Source organism: Phascolarctos cinereus, unplaced genomic scaffold (assembly GCF_003287225.1).
Source record: "Phascolarctos cinereus isolate Bilbo 61053 unplaced genomic scaffold, phaCin_HiC Scaffold_2;HRSCAF=192, whole genome shotgun sequence".
NCBI classification, from domain to species: Eukaryota; Metazoa; Chordata; class Mammalia; order Diprotodontia; family Phascolarctidae; genus Phascolarctos; species Phascolarctos cinereus.
In genome coordinates this window covers 303,299,369-303,316,994 of record NW_027555625.1, presented here as the reverse complement: position 1 = coordinate 303,316,994, position 17,626 = coordinate 303,299,369, and the positions used below count along the sequence as shown (strand labels likewise).

Sequence of the window (17,626 nt, the reverse complement as noted above, 5' to 3'; positions counted from 1 at the left end):
CTGGAGTTTCTCAAGAATGTGGACTCTGAAGATTTTAGATCTGGGAGTGGTAAGAACTCACAAATGTAGCCTCTGACTTAATCAAATCAACAAATGCTTATCTAGTACTCAGTGTGGGCCAGGCCCTGCCCTCAGGAAGCTCACAGTCCAGTGGGAGAGACAACATGCAAACTAGCATATACAAACAAGCTATAAAAGGAAGATCTATGACCTCTCAAAGTTCCTTCCAGGTGTGGAAGTGTGGGTGCAAGGCACAGACTGGAACTTTCTCTTCATGCCCTTCTCTCAGAAACAAGCACAGAGGGTGATGGGACCTATAGATATAGGAGATAGAAAGCAGGTCCTAGCCTAGAACCCTGCACAGTGAGGCTGAGTAAATATAGTGAAAAGGGCACTAGGCTGACAGACAACTTGGATTCAGTTCCTGAATCTGCCACTAAAATTCACTGTTTCTTGCCACTTTTTTCCTAACAAGCTCTGATTCCTCATCTTTAATATGAAAAGTATTAGACTAGATTCTGGTCTCTAATATCCTATGTTCTTAAGGTTTCTTCATCTACAAAGGTTCTATGTGATGGTTCTATGATTCTGTCTTGTTGGCCTCCTCCCTCCTGGGAGAGATGGGCAGGAGCACAGCCTGCTGAGGCCTTTAGAATCTCAGAATGTCCGAGCTGGGGATTAGAGGTCATCACTAGGTGATGAGTCCTTCATTTTAGTCAGGTTAACAAGTATTTTATGAAGAGCTTCCTATTTGCCAGGCACTATGCTAAGCACCTGGGGCTTCAAAGAAAGGCAAAAGAGTCCCTGCTCTTAAGGAATTCCCATTCTAATGGGGGAGATGACATGTAAATAACTAGGTATGTATAGAAAGTTATAGAGAGATTCAATGGAAGGGAACCTTAAGTGGAAATTCCCAGCAAAGATAATGTGAAAGTCTTAGAGGAAGAAACCTGCCTGATTGATTGAATGGCATCATTCCTTACCCACTCCCAGGTGTGTTTGTGTTTGTTTACATGTGCATGAAATGACTTGTTCCACCCACCCACACCAAGGGCCACACCCAATTCCTGCCCCAGCAGCCTCTCCTACAGTCTTGAAAAATGATGTAGTGGCACACAAACTGATTTTGAATCAGAAGACTTGGGGTTCAAATCCCAGATAGGTAGGTGACCTTGGGCAGTTCCCCTAACCTCTCTGAGCTACTACAAAATTAGGAAATTAGACTAGAGGAGTGGGGAACCTGCAGCCTTGAGGCCACATGTGGCCTTCTCAGTCCTTGGGTGCAGCTTTTTAACTGAGTCCAAGTTTTACAGAACAAATCCTTTTATTATGAGGATTTGTTTTGTGAAGTTTGGATTCAGTCAAAGGGCTGCACTTGAGGACCCAGAGGGCCACATGTGGTCTCAAGACCACAGGCTTCCCATCCCTGGACTAGATCAAGTGGTTCCCATCCAATGATGAAGATTGAGGGAGGGTGCGGAGTGCAAGGGGGATGTGGAGGAGGGAGTTATTCTAGGATGTCCAAGCCCTATAATGTATTTTCTCAGTCACCTGATCCATACAACTACTGTTATGGATGTTTTTGAATTTTTTTAAATTTTAAAAAGTCCGCATCTTTGAAAAGATTGGGAAACAATGGGTGATCTTTAAGATCCCTTCCAGCCCCTAATCCAGTGAAGTATGGATAGGCTTCCCAGAGAAGAATCAATCCTTGCTACCTGTGTCAATGGCTAACTGCATCATTGGGTGAATTCATGGGGAGTGCATTCCAGATCTCCCATCTTTCTGACTTAAGTATTCCTTCCGCTAGAAATGGAAGCAGCTTTTCTCACAGAAAGCTACGGTAAAGTGGGAGTGAGGGGGTGTGGGTGTAGACATTTGGGGAGAAGAGCCTAGGACGTCACTGGATGGGATTAATTAATAGTTTTTCCCTTCCCCTGTCCGTGCCTACCCAGATCCCATCTGATGCCGAGGCTGAAGGAATCGAGGTCCCACGAGTCCTTGCTCAGTCCGAGTAGCGCAGTGGAGGCGCTGGATCTCAGCATGGAGGAGGAAGTGGTGATCAAGCCTGTTCATAGCAGCATCCTGGGCCAGGACTACTGCTTTGAGGTAAGATCCTGGGATGGGAGGAGCTGCCTCAGGTCAGGAGGGAAGAATGGAAGCTCTGCTGGGTGCTATCTCCTTTCCTGTCTGTCCTGCCACGGGCCTCTCTTACATGTGCTCCTCCTCTAATAACAGCTAACATTTTTCAATGCTGACTATGTGCCAGGCACTGCTTTACAATTATTATCTCATTTCATCCTCCATACAACATGGAGGTAGGTTCTATTATTATCCTCATTTTACAGTTGAAGAGACTGAGGCAAACGGCTTAAATGACTTGCCCAGGGTCACACAGCTAGTAATTGCCTGTGGCCAGACTTAAAATCAGGTCTTCCTGTCTCCCAGCTGGCACTCTATCCATTGTGCCACCTAGCTGCCCCCCTAAACCTGCAAGTCCCCTATTGCCTACTGCATGAAAGTCAGGCTCCTTAGCCTGGCATTCGAGGCTTCTCTCCCCCACCCCTGTGCCAACAATCCTTCTCCACTCTATCTTCTTAAATTTATCTCATACTCAATTAAGGCATGTAGAGGCAGCTTTGTAGTCATGGAAGAAGAGTGGATTTAGAGTTAGCAGACCTGTGATTAAAATCCTGGCTTTGCCACTCACTATTTTGTATAACCTCTGGTAAATTATTTCCCTTCTCTTGACCTCGCTTTCTTTGTAAAATAAAGAGGTTGGACAAGATGGTTTCTAAGGTTCTAATGTCCTATGAGCCTTGATTTTCTGTGCTCCAACCAAACCATATCACTCACTCTCCCATTATATATCCCAACTTGTCTGAATCATGCTTTTGCCCATGTTGTTCCTGGCACATGAAATCTTCCATCCTCCATATTTGTTGAAATCTTACCCAGCTCAGATGATGCCCCTTCTAAGAAATCATCCGTGATACCCCCCCTCCCCCCGGATCAATAACAGCCCTTTCCCTTTTCTGTCTCAGACATCATTGTGTACCTCCCTTTGGCAGTTAGGATACTCTGTTTCATATCATAATAATTAAAACGTGTCGTACCCCATAGCATGGCCCTGTCAAAATTTAACATCTTCTCTAGCACCCAGCACAGTGCTTTGTATACGTCAGTGTGTGTACTTTGTATGTGACGGCATCTATGCTGGCCCTCCTGTGCATGCATATTCTACCCCCTGCGTGCCTTCTCTTCCTGTGAGATTCCTATCTATGCATCTGGCATATAATAAGAGTTGGTGGAGAGGAAGGAAGAGAGAGAAAAAAAAAGAAAAGAATTAATTTATGGTTAGTGGCAGAGCATCAAGGGAAAACAGAAAACAGAGGAGTCTCTTCTCTCACTCCCATCACTTAAGAATAGTTGATGCCATTGGGACAGCAGAAAACAATCCAGAAGAAACTGCTTTCAGCTGAAGTGGAAGAAGAGGCAGAATCTAACTTCTCTCTGCCCTGCCCGGCCTGGAGTGGGAAGGGAGAGCTGCCTCTCATTCAGCCAAGATGTTGGATCCCTCTGGGAGGCTCAGAACCAGAACCTTCCTTTTCCCTGTAGAGCTCCCTGTGGCTTGGGATGGGACAGGGAACAGGGGAGAAAGAGAGGGTTATTGAGCCCTTCGGAGAATTCTGCTCTCTTCAACTGTGTCAGTGCTGATGAGCCCTTTATTCTCTCTTTGAACTTCAGTTTTCTTCATCTGTAAAGTAGATATGTTAATTCTTAGCCTGCTGCATAAGGATGCTTTAAGGGCCAAACGAGATAACATATATAAATGCTTTGGTAGAATGGTGTATGAGGGCTGGGCTCTGAGGGAGGCGGTGTGAGAAAAGAGAATAAATGCTAGACTGAGAATCAGGAGACCTAGATTTAAATCCTAACTTCTTCGCTTAGTATCTGTTTTGTCTTGTACAAGTAACAAGTAATTCAGGGATAATTATGAGAGGCAGCACAGAGGAGTCAAACACCCTGCTCACTGAACTGGGTTAAAATGCATTGTTTAATACAATAGAACATTTGTTGTTGTCCATCACCCAGCTCTTCATGGCCCCATTTGGGGTTTTCTTGCCAAAGATGCTAGAGTGATTTGCCATTTCCTTCTCCAGACCATTTCACAGATAAGGAAATTGAGACAAACAGGGTGAGTGACTTGCCCAGGGTCACACACCTACTAAGTATCTGAAGCTAGATTTGAAGTTGGGTCTTCCTGACTCCAGGCCCAGCATTTGATCCACTGTGCCACCTAGCTGTCCTAGGATAGAACATAAATAATGTAGATGTGTAGTTTTCTAAGTCTGCAGGGATCCTGATACATAGTTTAGTGGCCCCATTTTTATTTGAGTTTAGCACCACTACTATAGCCCATAGATGTAGTTTTGGAGTTAGGGTTCACGTTTCACCTCTGACACATTAACTCTGTGACCCTGGACAAGTCATTTAACTTCTCATTGCTGTAGCACACTCTCCAAGACTGTAACCTATAGAATGGTTGCTGATTAGCATTGATAGAAGGGCTTGCCTACACCACTGAAATTGTAGATTTAGACCAAGTATAATAACTGCTACTATAGTTGTTACTACTATATAAACTTATACTACTGTATAAATGAGTGACAGTTACACAACACATTAAGGTTAACAAAGCACTTATCATTTGAGCGTCTTGCTTAACTTCTTAGAGATTCAGTTTTCCCATGATAAATGGGAATGACAGTAGAGGTACAGTACAGTAATGGGAAGGAAGGAAAATGCTTTGTAGATTATAAAGCACTATAGAAAGGTGAGCTACTGTCATCTTCCTCATTATTATTCCAATCAACTTGGGGCTGAGGGAAGAAATAAAAAGGGAGAGGGGAAGAAATTTTACATGATAACTTTATTATATATTTAAAAGGAATAGCAAATTGTACATAGCGAATTTGCAGTTTCATGTACAATTGTCTTTTTTATTATACTGTGTTATGGAAATTCTTATTTTATTCCATAAATTAAAAATAGTTTTTTAAAAAAAGGAATGGCTCTAGAACCCTAAGAAAAAACAAAATAAAATAAATCTCTGTCTCTCCTGAAATGCTCTCTGAGTTGGGCTGGCCCCATTCTGATGAGCTTCGCTCAACAGAAGGCCAGATGAATCAGTCTCAGAGTGGGCCTACGTTCAGGAATACAGTAGTGGTCTATGGGCGACTCCAAAGGCTCTACGTCTCAGGCACTGAGGATGGAACTGTGCCGGTGACTTGGCTTCTCCTTCTTTCTTCTCCATTAGTTCCTTTAGCCCCCACTTGGAGATCATTTCTCGAAAGATGAACCCCTTTGGTAATTATGCTTAATTAGTGGAACCATCCATCTGAGGGATGGATATAGTCATGTAAATAAGTTGCATCATGGAAATTAATGAGTCCTGCATTTTCCTTTCTGGTCCCTGCAAACTCATGATATGGTACTTGGCCCCCCAGAACAGACTGCCCCTCTGCCAGTCAGGTACGTTTAGATGGTGCTGGTGGAAGAGGAGGAAGAAGAGAGCATCTCTTATGGGACAGCAAGTCAGAAGCTGCTAGGGAGCTGTGGCTCTGGGAGAGATTCTGTGTGTGTGTGTGTGTGTGTGTGTGTGTGTGTGTGTGTGTGTGTGTGTGTGTGAGACTTTGTTTTGCTGCTCCTTCCTGGCCCTTGTCTGCTTTCTCTTCCCTGATGGGTTGTGCTGTGGTAGAAACAGCCCAGATTTAGACTCAGGAGAGCTGGCTTTGAGTCTCTTTTACTTATTAACTGTGTGACCCCAGGCCAGTCATTTCCCCTTTTGGAGCATCCATCTCCTCCTCTGTAAAATGAGTGGCCTGGATAAGAGCATCTCTAAGGTCCCTCCCAGGCAAACATCCTATAACTTTTAGATTTGTAACCCTTGCTAGTACTTTGCAAGACTGTTGTGAGAAAAGCACTTTGCAAACCTTAAAACACTATGTAATTGTGAATTATTATTATTGTGGCAATAATTGTTGTTCATAATCCTTCAGATAGGCAGCATGGTATAGTGAAAAACAGCCTGAATTTGGAGCCAGAAAACCTGGGTTTTAATTCTGACTCTGCTATCTATTACTTTTGTAACCTTGCACTAGTGACTTCCCATTTCTGAACCTCCATTTCCTTATCTGTAACGTGAAGTGGCTGCACTACATAAGTTCTAAGCTCCTTACACCTCTAAGGTCTAAATATCCTTTCTTTTTTTATTTTATTTTTAATTTATGGAATAAAATAAGCATTTCTATAGGATAGTACAACAAAAAAGATGGTTGTACATGAAATTGCAAATCTACTATGCATGACTTGCTATTCCTTTCAAATATACAACAAAATTATCATGTAAATTTCTTTTTTTTTCTTCCCTCCCCTCAAAATTGTTGGGAAAACTAGAAAGCAGTATATTAGAAACTGGGCATGGACCAATATCTCACACCATTTGCCAAGATGAGGTCAAAATGTATACATGACCTAGATATAAAGAGAGATTTTACAAGAAAATTAGAACAACATGGACTATATTATTTACCAGACTTGTGGATAGGAGAACAGTTTTTGAATGGGTGTAAATATCCTTTTAGGTGGTGTTGGATTGGGATCTTAGAGTCAGAAGACCTGATGTGAATCTGTTCACAGGTCTGCCCTCTCAATTTCCTCAGTGTGTAAGATAAAGAAGTTTTGTGTTAAATGAGAGAGGAAACAAGAGTGCTGGACCAGAGTCACCAGACCTGGGATAGAATTCGGGAATTTCTACTTAGCTGTGTTACCTTCATAGGTTTCCTTCTCCTCTCTGAGCTTTAGTTGCTTCATATATAAAATGAAGGGGGTTAGACTAAACTGTCTCAGAGGTCCCTTCCAACTCTAAATGATTGGGTGATCTCTAAGGTCATTTCCCTTTTTGATATTCTGAGAATGTTTGATTAAGAAGGCAGTTCCTTAGGAAAGGAAGAGGGCATCCTTCCCCCTTCCGTGCATGTGTGTGTGTGTATGTACATATGTATATATATATATATATATATACACACACACACACACACACACACACACACACACACACTATATATATATATATGTGCATGCATGTGTGTGTGCCCATGTGTATCTCCCAGGCATTCTATGTCCTTGGAGCTGCCAAGCATGTAAACGTAGGCTACCTCTTTGGTTATCACACCATCCCTGTTCTTTTCCATACAGGTAACAACTTCCTCAGGAAGTAAGTGTTTTTCCTGCCGATCCGCAGCCGAGCGGGATAAATGGATGGAGAACCTTCGTCGAGCTGTGCATCCTAACAAGGTAAAATCTGGAATCGAGTGAGTGGCTTGGTCCCTGAATCTCCTCTCCCCCCTGGGACCACAGTGCCATTTGTGGGAAACACCCTGCTTCAGTCAGACTTCAACCCTGGTGGCAGTCTATGTCATCTCTACCCAGGTGGGGAGATTGAGATTAGATCTGCAGAGGTGCAGAAGGGTGGAAATGCCAAGGAAGAGAACACAGGAATGTGGAAGGAAGTAATTATCTCAGGAATGGGTTAAGGGAAGTTGTGTGTGGAGGTACAGGACTGGGCAGGATGATAAAATGCACTGTCCTGACATATATGCTGGTCCGTGATTTGACATTGTACTGGACATCCAGGTCCCTTTCCACCTATGTCTCCTGGCATTGGGAGTACAATATCAAATTAGCCACATTGATATTAAATGCTCCCTGGCATCTCATTCTAGTTCTGTTGTTGTTCACTTGTTTGTCTTGTCCAACTCTTCATGACTCCATTTTGGGTTTTCTTGGCAAAGATACTAGAGTGGCTTGCCATTTACTTCCCCAGCGCATTTTGCAGATGAGAAAACTGAGGCACACAAGATTAAGTGACTTGCCCAGGGTCACACAGTTAGTAAGTGTCTGAGGCCAGATTTGAACTCAGAAGGATGAGTCTTCCTGACTCCAGGCCCAGCACTATATCCACTGCGCCACCTATCTGCCCCATCTCATCCTAGAGATCCCCACATTTAATGGGGAGACAAATGTTTTTCAGCCATGGTTGAAATCTCCAAAGTGACTCTCAGAAACAATTGTACTTGCAGAGGTTTTAAAAACCTGCTAGGAAGTGTGGATGCTCTTTCTAAACATTCCCTTTCTCTACCATGCCTCCATTCTCCCTAAAACTCTCTGGTGTCCATTTCAGATTCTTTGTAATCTCTCTCTTTCTCTCTCCCTCTTTTCCTCCCTGTCTCTCCCCCCCACCCCGCCCCACTCCCTACTGTTGAGGAATAGAATGAAAAGTCCTATTCATTGGAAGTCAGAAAAATCGTAGAAAGTTGAAGTTAGAAGGGATTTTTAAAAAAGAAAGTGAAAAACATTAGCATGTTAAAGCTGAAAGATATTTTAGAACATGAAATGTGAAAACATAGAGCATAAAATGTTAGAACCTGATGGGACCTTAAGCATCATCTAATCCAACTCTTTCATTGAGCAAGTGAGGACTGTGAGGCCCGAGAACATTAAATGAATCAGCCAAGGTCTAGTTTGTGATGTAAGGAAGGATTAAAACCTGAATCCCCTGATTCTCAGTCTACTCATCTTTTTACAGTGACCTGCTAACTCCTTTTATACAACTCTGTTAAAACAATCTCCCTTACTGTTTCAGGACCCCAAAAAGATGCGGCTTCTCTGCCTAATTTTCCACAAGACATTATTGTTGGCCATGTATCTTCTTAAGTTAATTTGTTTCTCACTCAAGACATGAGGTTAAGGACAATCTAGAAAGTGGAAGGAAAGGGGTTTATAGAAGACCCACTAATCTACTCTTCTTTTGATACCAAATTCACAGTACATTTTGGCAATTTCAATTTCAGACAGCCAAAGGAGATGAATTATCCTTTCTCTGGGCCTTAGTTTCTCAGTCTATAAAATGAAGAGGTTGGACAAGATGACCTCTAAGGTCAATTTTAGGTCTAACATTCTTTGTTTTGTGTTCTAATATTCTGTTTTCCACAGACTCAATTATAACATTCTGTGTTCTTTGTTCTCATTTCGGACATCTCTTCCAGCTCCAAAATTCTGAGTTCTCTGCTTTAACATAATATGTTTTAAGGTTGTTTTTTTTTTCCAGCTCTGACATTTTATGACTCAAATTAACTCTGGTTAGCTGGGCCATTTGAAAAAAAAAGTACAGGAGGGGGACCACATTTGCCAATGGGTTGGTTGGAGTGTATAGTGGAGAGGAAGGGGAATCATTGCTCTCTGCCTAATCTCTCTGACTGTCCATGTGCTCCCTAGGACAACAGTCGGAGGGTGGAGCACATGCTGAAGCTCTGGGTCATCGAAGCAAAGGACCTCCCAGCCAAGAAGAAGTATTTATGTGAACTGTGCCTGGATGATGTCCTTTATGCACGGACTACATGTAAGCTAAAGACAGACAATGTCTTCTGGGGGGAACACTTTGAGTTCAATAATCTGCCACCACTCAGGAATATCACAGTGCACTTGTACAAGGAGACTGACAAGAAGAAGAAGAAGGACAAGAACAACTACCTGGGGCTGGTGAACCTGGCCGTGGCCTCGGTGTCGGGGCGGCAGTTTGTGGAGAAATGGTACCCTGTAGTGACACCCAACCCCAAGGGCAAGAGTCCTGGCCCCATGATCCGTATCAAGTCCCGATACCAGACTGTCAGCATCCTCCCTATGGAGATGTATAAGGAATTTGCTGAGTATATCACCAACAACTATATGGCTCTGTGCTCTGCGCTGGAACCTGTGCTGAGCGTCAAGAACAAGGAGGAGATGGCGTCAGCCCTGGTGCACATCCTGCAGAGCACTGGGAAGGCAAAGGTACAAGCCAAACCCTGCATGTCCTTCATGGCCCCAGCTAGGTACATGTGTATAGCACACACACACACACACACACACACACACAGAGTCCTATGGAAAGCAGTCTGCTTTCTTACTTATTGTGCTTGACTCAGGGATTGGAGTCCTATAGGAGATGTGTAGACAAGCCAGTCATCACCCAGAGTTTACTTTCCCTCCCTCTCTCCAAGGAGAGAGTACAGAGACAGAATGTTAGAACATGAAACATAAAATGTTGAGCTGGAAGGACCTTAGAACATTGAATTTCAGCACTGGAAGAGACTTTAGAACATGGAGTGATAAAATATAGAACACAGAATGAATGTAATAATAATAGCTAGCTCTTTATATTATATTTATACTTATTCATATTATAAATTTAATATATTATATATTTATATATCATTTATGTATTTTAATTCATATAATATAAATATTATAAATTATATTTATATATAATTTATATATTTATATATTGTATTTATATATAATATTTATATATAATATAAATATTATATTTTATATATATTATATTTATATATTATATATATAATATAAATACATTTATATTATAGAGCTCTTACTATGTGCCAGGCACTGTGCTAAGCACTTTCTAGTTATTATCTCATTTGAGCCCCACAACAGCGCTGGGAGGTAGGTACTGTTATCACCATTTTACAGTCGAGGAAACTGAAGCAGAGTCCAGCATCACAAAGCTAGTGAGTATCTGAGGCCAAACTTGAACTCAGGTCTTCCTGACTCCAGACCTGGTGCTGTGTCCACCATAACACATAGTTGTAAGGGGTTTGAGGGACCTTAGAGACCATGTAATCCAGTGATTTTTAACTGGGTGGGGGAGTCTATTAACTTTAGTGATATATGTGTGTGTGTGTGTGTGTGTGTGTGTGTGTGTGTGTGTGTGTGTGTGTGTGTGTGTGTGTGTATGTATGTATTTTTTTTTTGATAACTGCATTTCAATGTAATTGCTTCCCTTTGTAATCATGTGTGTTTTATTCATTTGAAAAACATCATTCTAAGAAGGGTCTGTATGCTTCACCAGACTGCCAAAGTGGGGACCCCAACACAAAAAAAGGTTTAGAACTCGATCTTGACAAACATCCTCATTTTATAGGTGAGAAAATGGGGTCTCCACAAGGTAAATGAGCATATCCAAGGTGACAGAGCTAGGAATAAAGCTCAGGTGTGACTCCTAATGCAATTTTCACTATTCCAAAGCTGACTTCTGATGAAATTCCTACCTGTTGGGGCCTTCTTTGTCCACAGCACTAGTGGTGAAGCTGAAGCTTAGAGAAGTAACTCTGACGTCAGACCCAACATCCAGGTTGAAAGTGCACACAGCAGGTGTGGGGCTAAATATTACTTCTAGGTTCTTGCCTCTGGGGAAGGACTATGATTGCTGTAGGATTTGCAGTCCCAGTCTAATATGTTAAGGGACAGGGATGATGTTGTGGGGACTTCTTCCTCCCTGAAATCAGGTGCCTATATTGGAAGTTAGGCACTTGAGCTTTCTTACTCTTATAGACTAGCAGCACTAAAAGGGATTTCAGAGATCACTTTGTCAAGCCCCTCTATTTTACTGAAGGGTAAAAGTTGAGAAACTGAGGCCCATAAAAGGGAACTGTCCTGCCCTGGGTTACACAGTGAGTTAATGACAAAATGCAATCTCTTTACTCCAAGGGCTGGGCTCTTTCTACCAAGACAAGCTGCCTCTCCTCTCCTTTGAGTATACCCAGATCAAAGCCCCTGTCAGAGTCCCAATTAACTGAACTCTTCATCTAAGAAGGTTAGTCAGCACTTGGGGAGGAGGATAATTTGTTGGGCAAGTAGGAAACCGTCTCTCCCCTGCCGGCTCTGCGGAACCTGCTGGTACCTGCTCATTACCGAGGATTAATGCCATCAGAAATGGTTGGTATTCAAGATGGGAGAGGAGGGGCTGCTGCCACCACTTCTGATCTGGTTAGACCTTGCTTCTGGAAGCTGGGTCAGCAGCCATTATCCTGGGTCTCAGACCTCTGACGTTAGCTCTTCCTGCTCTGGAGAGGGTCAAAAAGGAAGTCACTTGCTCACACTTAAGGACATCCTCCATACGACCTTAGCATGAGAAGCAGAGCTGCCCATGAAACACTGGGGGAGTCAGTGTGATGTAGTAAAAAGAGCAATAGGATAGGGGTCAAAAGACCTAGATCTGAGTCCTGCTGTGTATTAGCAACCTTGGACAAGTTGCTTCTCTGTTTGGGCCTCACTTCATAAAATGAGTAGAGTTGAACCAATGATCTCCTCCGACTCCTTCTAGCTTTAATATTCTGTGCATATATAACACGGATTTTGTGACTCTCTTTCTACTACTCTTTCTGCTCTTCTGATGTGTCTCCCTCATATGTCACATATTCCCCTGACTCGTATCATGCTCACACTCACCCTGCTTCTGGTCTATGCCTCCATAAAGAAGGAGGTCTGTTTCTCCTCCTCCTCCTTCTTGGGGGCCAAACCCCAAACCAAGTCAATCTGTGCCATCCTTAGATTAGACACTGGGAAAAGTACCTGTGCTTGGCTAGGTTACCTCACCTTGTGGCCTAAGGAGGGTGATTTTTCAACTAGTGCCTCAGTCATCTACTCTCTAAAATGGGTGATAGTTGATCTACAGTTGTAGGGGATATCTTGTGAGTCATGTGAACCAGGGATGGCAGCTGCCTTCAGACCTTATGGAACAGGAAAGAAAGGGACAAACCTCAGCTCATATTTAGAGAAGCCAGATTTTTCCTCCCTTAGGCCTGACGTTCACTTGAAGGGAAACTTAGTACCAAGTGCCAAGAAAAAAAAATAGCCCTATCAAACCAGGCTTTGGGTAGAAATAAGATCTATGGCTAAGCCTATTCACTGCTCTGATAAATACACTAGGGACTCAATCTCTGTCTCGAATCCATCAATTCAACTGTCCCTGGAGGAGTACCTGCCTGTCTCATATTTAAATATAATTAGATTGTTGATCATAAGATTTAGAGCAGGGAAAGGACCTTAAGAATGATCCGTTCTAACCTCCTCATTTTACAGATGATGAACAAGGTTAAGTACTTGTCCGAAATCATAGAGTAACAAGTAACTGAGCCAGGATTTGATCCCAGGCCCTGTGATCCCATATCATATTAGCACCTTTGTGGGAAATGTAAGGTAAATGTATCCCCTACCTTTCACTTTCTAAATCTCAGTTTCCTTCCCTTTCACACAAAGGAGTTGGGCTGGCCGATGTCTAAGGTCCCTTTCGGTGCTAACATTTTTGAGTTTATGTTCTCCATCTTTAAGCCTTGATTTAAGCCTGCGTCCCAGACTATTGCACCCTACCCTTCAAGGCCAAGAATAATGGCTGGGATCCAGGTAACTAAATCTTGGTTTAGTTTTCTTAGTACCTTAGTCCCTCTCTTTCCCTTCCCCCCTTTCTTGTTCCCTCCCCCCACCAAAAAAAAAAGCCTCATATCCCTTTCAAAAACCACAATAGCACATTGAATAGATGTGATTGATGGACCTGGAAGAATCAGCCTTTGGACTATGCAGCTCATAGGATAAATCACTACCAGAACATCCCTCAAAAAGCTTTTTTCACTCTTTACACACGCAATCATTCGGGGGGGGGGGGGAGAGGCATAACTAATGCTTGCTGTGGGATAAGAAGTGAAGAGTGTGATCCTGGTGTTCTGCCTGCCTGAGCTCATAAGGTCACAGTCATTCATTCCCTGTGCTAGTGCTCCAGGCAGTATGTTTTCCTTGATGCTATCAGTAAGGCAAAGCTGCTGTAGAGGTTGAAATGTCAAACCTTCCTTTTTGTAAATGATTGCCCCTGTTTCTGTTTTGCTAGTATCAGCTGTATGTAAGATCTTGGGCAGGTCATTTGCCTCTCGGAGCCTCAGTTCTTCATCTATAAAATCAGGGGAGGGGGTGTTATTAGCGTGGAGCAGAGGCAAGAGATAGTCCTGAAGTCACACCTGGGTTTGAGTCCTGATCTTCAGCTGTTACTGGCATGTGACTCTGGTTAAGTCACTTCACCTTTTAGTACCCCAGGGAACTCTCTAAGAATGTAAATTGCTGGCTAATTGCTGGGCTTTATCCTCACCACCACAGTAGTTCCCTACACTAATCAAATCACAAGTCTAGACCTCCCTCCCTCCATCAAAAAAATTAAGACATTGGTGTCTCTTAGGTTCCTTCCAATTTCAAATCTAGTATTCCTTCCCCAAAGCCTTGCTGATGGTCCAAGAGATCGGTGATAAGATTGAATCTACCCTTTCATTGTATACATGAGGAAACAGTGGTTCTGGGAGTAGTGGCTTTCCCAAAGTCACACAACTAACAAATAACAGTGCCAAGACTGAAACCCAGGTCTTCTGATTCTAAAGCCAGTAGTCTTTCCACTACACCACAGTGCCTTGGACAGGTTTAATGACCTTTTGGGAAAATGAGTTCTCAGATGGATTTTTTTTTCCTCCACCTTAAAAGGAGAAGAAACAGATAAGAAATAGGTTCCTAAGAGGCTCAACTCCTCAATGACCAGAGTACAAATGGTCACCCAAAGAGAATGGCGGAGGAATCATTTCTCCCCATTGAGCAGCGCTGTAAGCACCAGCCATTAAGTCTATTAGGGGTTCTTCATGGCTTCTAGGAAAATATATGTGGGGGGCGGTGTATGTGTGTGGGTGTGTGTGTGTTGGGGGGAATGGCGTAGGGAGAACAACTTTCAAAGAAAGCCCTGAGCTTTAAGAAGAAGGGAGGATAAGGTCTGTGGCTCAAGGCATTAAATATGAGATAAACATTTAATTACAAAGGTAAACATATATTTTTTATTTGTTTCTAGGTCAAGGATATTTTTGCGTTTGCATGTAAATTTGTATGTTGATAGTAGGAAGGGTAGAGAGGGACTTTGATGCCTGGCTTATTCTGTCTTAAGAGATCTCCAAGCAGAGCTCTGGACCAAGAGTCAGGAGACCCAGGGTCTCTCTACTCCCAGGGTGTAATCCCAGCTCTACCATTTACTAGCTTTATGACCTTAGGTAAGTCACTGCCCCTTATGATGCCTCAGTATCCTCATTTATAAAATGAGGTGGTTAGACTATCTCTATAATCCTTTAAAATTTTAACACTGTGTTCTAGCATTCTCTATTCTAAAGCTTCTCCCAGTTTAAAAAAAAAATCCTGCAATTTTGTGATACCCAAGAGCCAGCCTTTTACTTCTACCACCCTGACAATGTTCCTCTGGGCTACCCCCAGAGTTATGGCTGTGTCAGGGTCCCCATTATCAGACCAACATTTCAGTTACCACGACCAGGCTATAAAACACCAACCAATCTAGCCGCCTGGAGCTTCTTGGCCTTCCAGGGCTCAGCCCAAGAGTTTAATCCTGTTACAGCACTCATGAAAATTAATTTGGATCCTTTAAGTAACAGTGGCAGAGTTGGAGAGGGAGAAAGACGGTGTTGCTCAGAGTGAGGGCCCTTTGGGGAAGCCAGCTTTGATATACACAGTGCTGACACCTGGGGCAAGTCAGTGGGAGGAAGGGCTCAGCCTTCAGTGAGAAAGGAAGGACTGAGGATAGATGGAGAGAACCATGCCTTGGCCTTGCTGTCAAGGATCAATGCCCATCCTGTAGGGAAACCCCCAGGTGGAAGCAGGGAAGGTTTTATCTGCCTCTTGTCATCCTCAGTCTAGTGTTGTTTTTACGATATCGCTCCATCTCTGCTTCTTTAAAGTCCCTTCACGTCACTCTGAAATGTCAGAGTTGGAAGAGACCTTAGAACACAGAGTGTCCCCAACCAGAAAGAACCTTAGGGAACCAGTCCCAGGGAAGGAAAGTGACTTTCCCAAGATGATACATTTTAGTTAGTGACAGAGCGGGGACTGGAACCTATCTGCAGTCACAGATGGGGTGATAGAACCTTAGAGCTTGAAGGGAATGTTCATGGAATGTCAGAACTGAAAGAGAACTCAGAGACCCCATCCTTTTTTTACAGATGAGGAAACTGAAGCATCAACATTATCTCAAGGTCACACAATTATTTAGCTTCCAAATCATTATTAGAACCCAGGTCTCCTGACTTCCAGGTTGGCACTTTCCCCCTGTACTGTACTGTACTTAAATTCTTAGCATTGAAAGAGACCCGAGAAATTGTCTGGTCTGAACTCCCACCTAGTACAGGGACCTTCTATTGCATCCCTGATAAGGAGCCCTTCTCTCCTGGGATTCTGTGGATTGAATTGACAGGGCTCTCTGTAAAGGGAGAGGTCCTTCTGCCATACTGTTTGGACCATCTGGATTTGGGTATTTCGTGTTTTCTGAAAGTCAGTTTGGCCTGGAATTAGAAAAGATTGGAGTCTCAGGGATTGTCAGAGATGTTGTTTTTCACAGAATAGGATCCCAATGGAACTGTCTTAATCTGTCTAGTAAGTCCTGGGAGATGAAGGTGGCACTGATGCTGGCCCCCATGCAATGTAATTATAGAAGGAGAGTTAGGTGTCTCAAGAAATATTTCCTAGGGGGGAATCCCTCACACCTGGGTTAACTCAGCCACAGAAAACTGGAGCTCCACTATGAAAGGGGTGTGTGTATGTGTTGTGTGTATATGTACATATGTGTATGTATATGTGCAGGTATTCATATTTATTTGAAGGCATGAGTTTGACCGTATAGCTACAGAATAACTGCTAATCAACCATAGACTTCAAATCCTGAAACCTTAAATTCAGAAGGCAAATCAGTTTCCCCATTCTGAAAATGTTTTATTGGTACTCTTTTAAGATATCATTAAATTATATTTGTTTATTTATATGTATTATCATATATCATATAATAATATATATTATTAATAATAATAAAATATATGTTATATAGTGATATAACAAATATCATTAAATATCATCCCTTATAACAAATAAGTACAGCCTTGCAAAACAAATGGATACACCGGCCATGTCTGCACCTCAGTCTGTCCCTATGGCCTACCAGCTGTGCTTCACAATCAGTCCACTGAAATCAAAATAGATCATTGAACTTATTGGAATTTTGAAGTCTTACAGTGTTGTTTTCCTTTGCATTATTGTGGACATAATGTAAATTATCCTCCTGGTTCTTCTTACTTCACTATGAATCAGTTCAGATAAGTCTTTCCCAGTTTTTCTGAATTCTTCATAGTCATAGTTTCATACGGTGAAATAATTTACTCCATTACATTCATGTGCCAGTCTAGTCATTCCCCAGGTGACCAGTATCCATTTCCCATCCCGTTTGTTGTTGAAGCAAAAAGTGCTCATGTACATATTTTTGTCTATATGGGACATTTCCTTTCTCTCTCTTTGATATCCTTGAGGTATATGCCTAGTAATAGTATTGCTGAGTCAATAAGTTTTTTTTTTCCATTTAGTGACTTTTTTAGTACAGTTTCTTCTAGAAGGAATAGCTCCATCAACAATGTATCAGTGCATCTATCTTTCCACACCCCCTCCAACATTTGCCATTTTTATCTTCTCAAATTAATGTGCGTTTATTAAGCACTTGAAATTGCCCTGTAACATGCTAAGTTCTAGTCTAGGGAAGTAAAGGCAAAAAAGTGTGTGTGTGTGTGTGTGTGTGTGTGTGTGTGTGTGTGTGTGTGTGTGTGTTACCTGCTCTTATAAAGAGTTTATGTTTTGTCTTATTTTCCAATCCGGTAGTTTT

The 17,626-nt window shown here is 42.5% G+C and overlaps 1 protein-coding gene across 6 annotated transcripts in view; it reads left to right on the top strand.

Annotated features, from left to right (window-relative positions):
* Positions 1-17,626, top strand: part of DAB2IP (DAB2 interacting protein) — a 160,048-nt gene that overhangs the window by 109,329 nt on the left and 33,093 nt on the right. For all 6 annotated transcript variants that reach the window (XM_078150152.1, XM_078150151.1, XM_020967535.2 and 3 more), the window contains exons 2-4: positions 1,956-2,109; positions 7,261-7,359; positions 9,340-9,891. In XM_078150152.1, coding sequence (XP_078006278.1) covers positions 1,966-2,109; positions 7,261-7,359; positions 9,340-9,891 — 795 coding nt within the window. In that variant the 5' untranslated portion in view covers positions 1,956-1,965. The remainder of the gene's footprint in view (positions 1-1,955; positions 2,110-7,260; positions 7,360-9,339; positions 9,892-17,626) is intronic.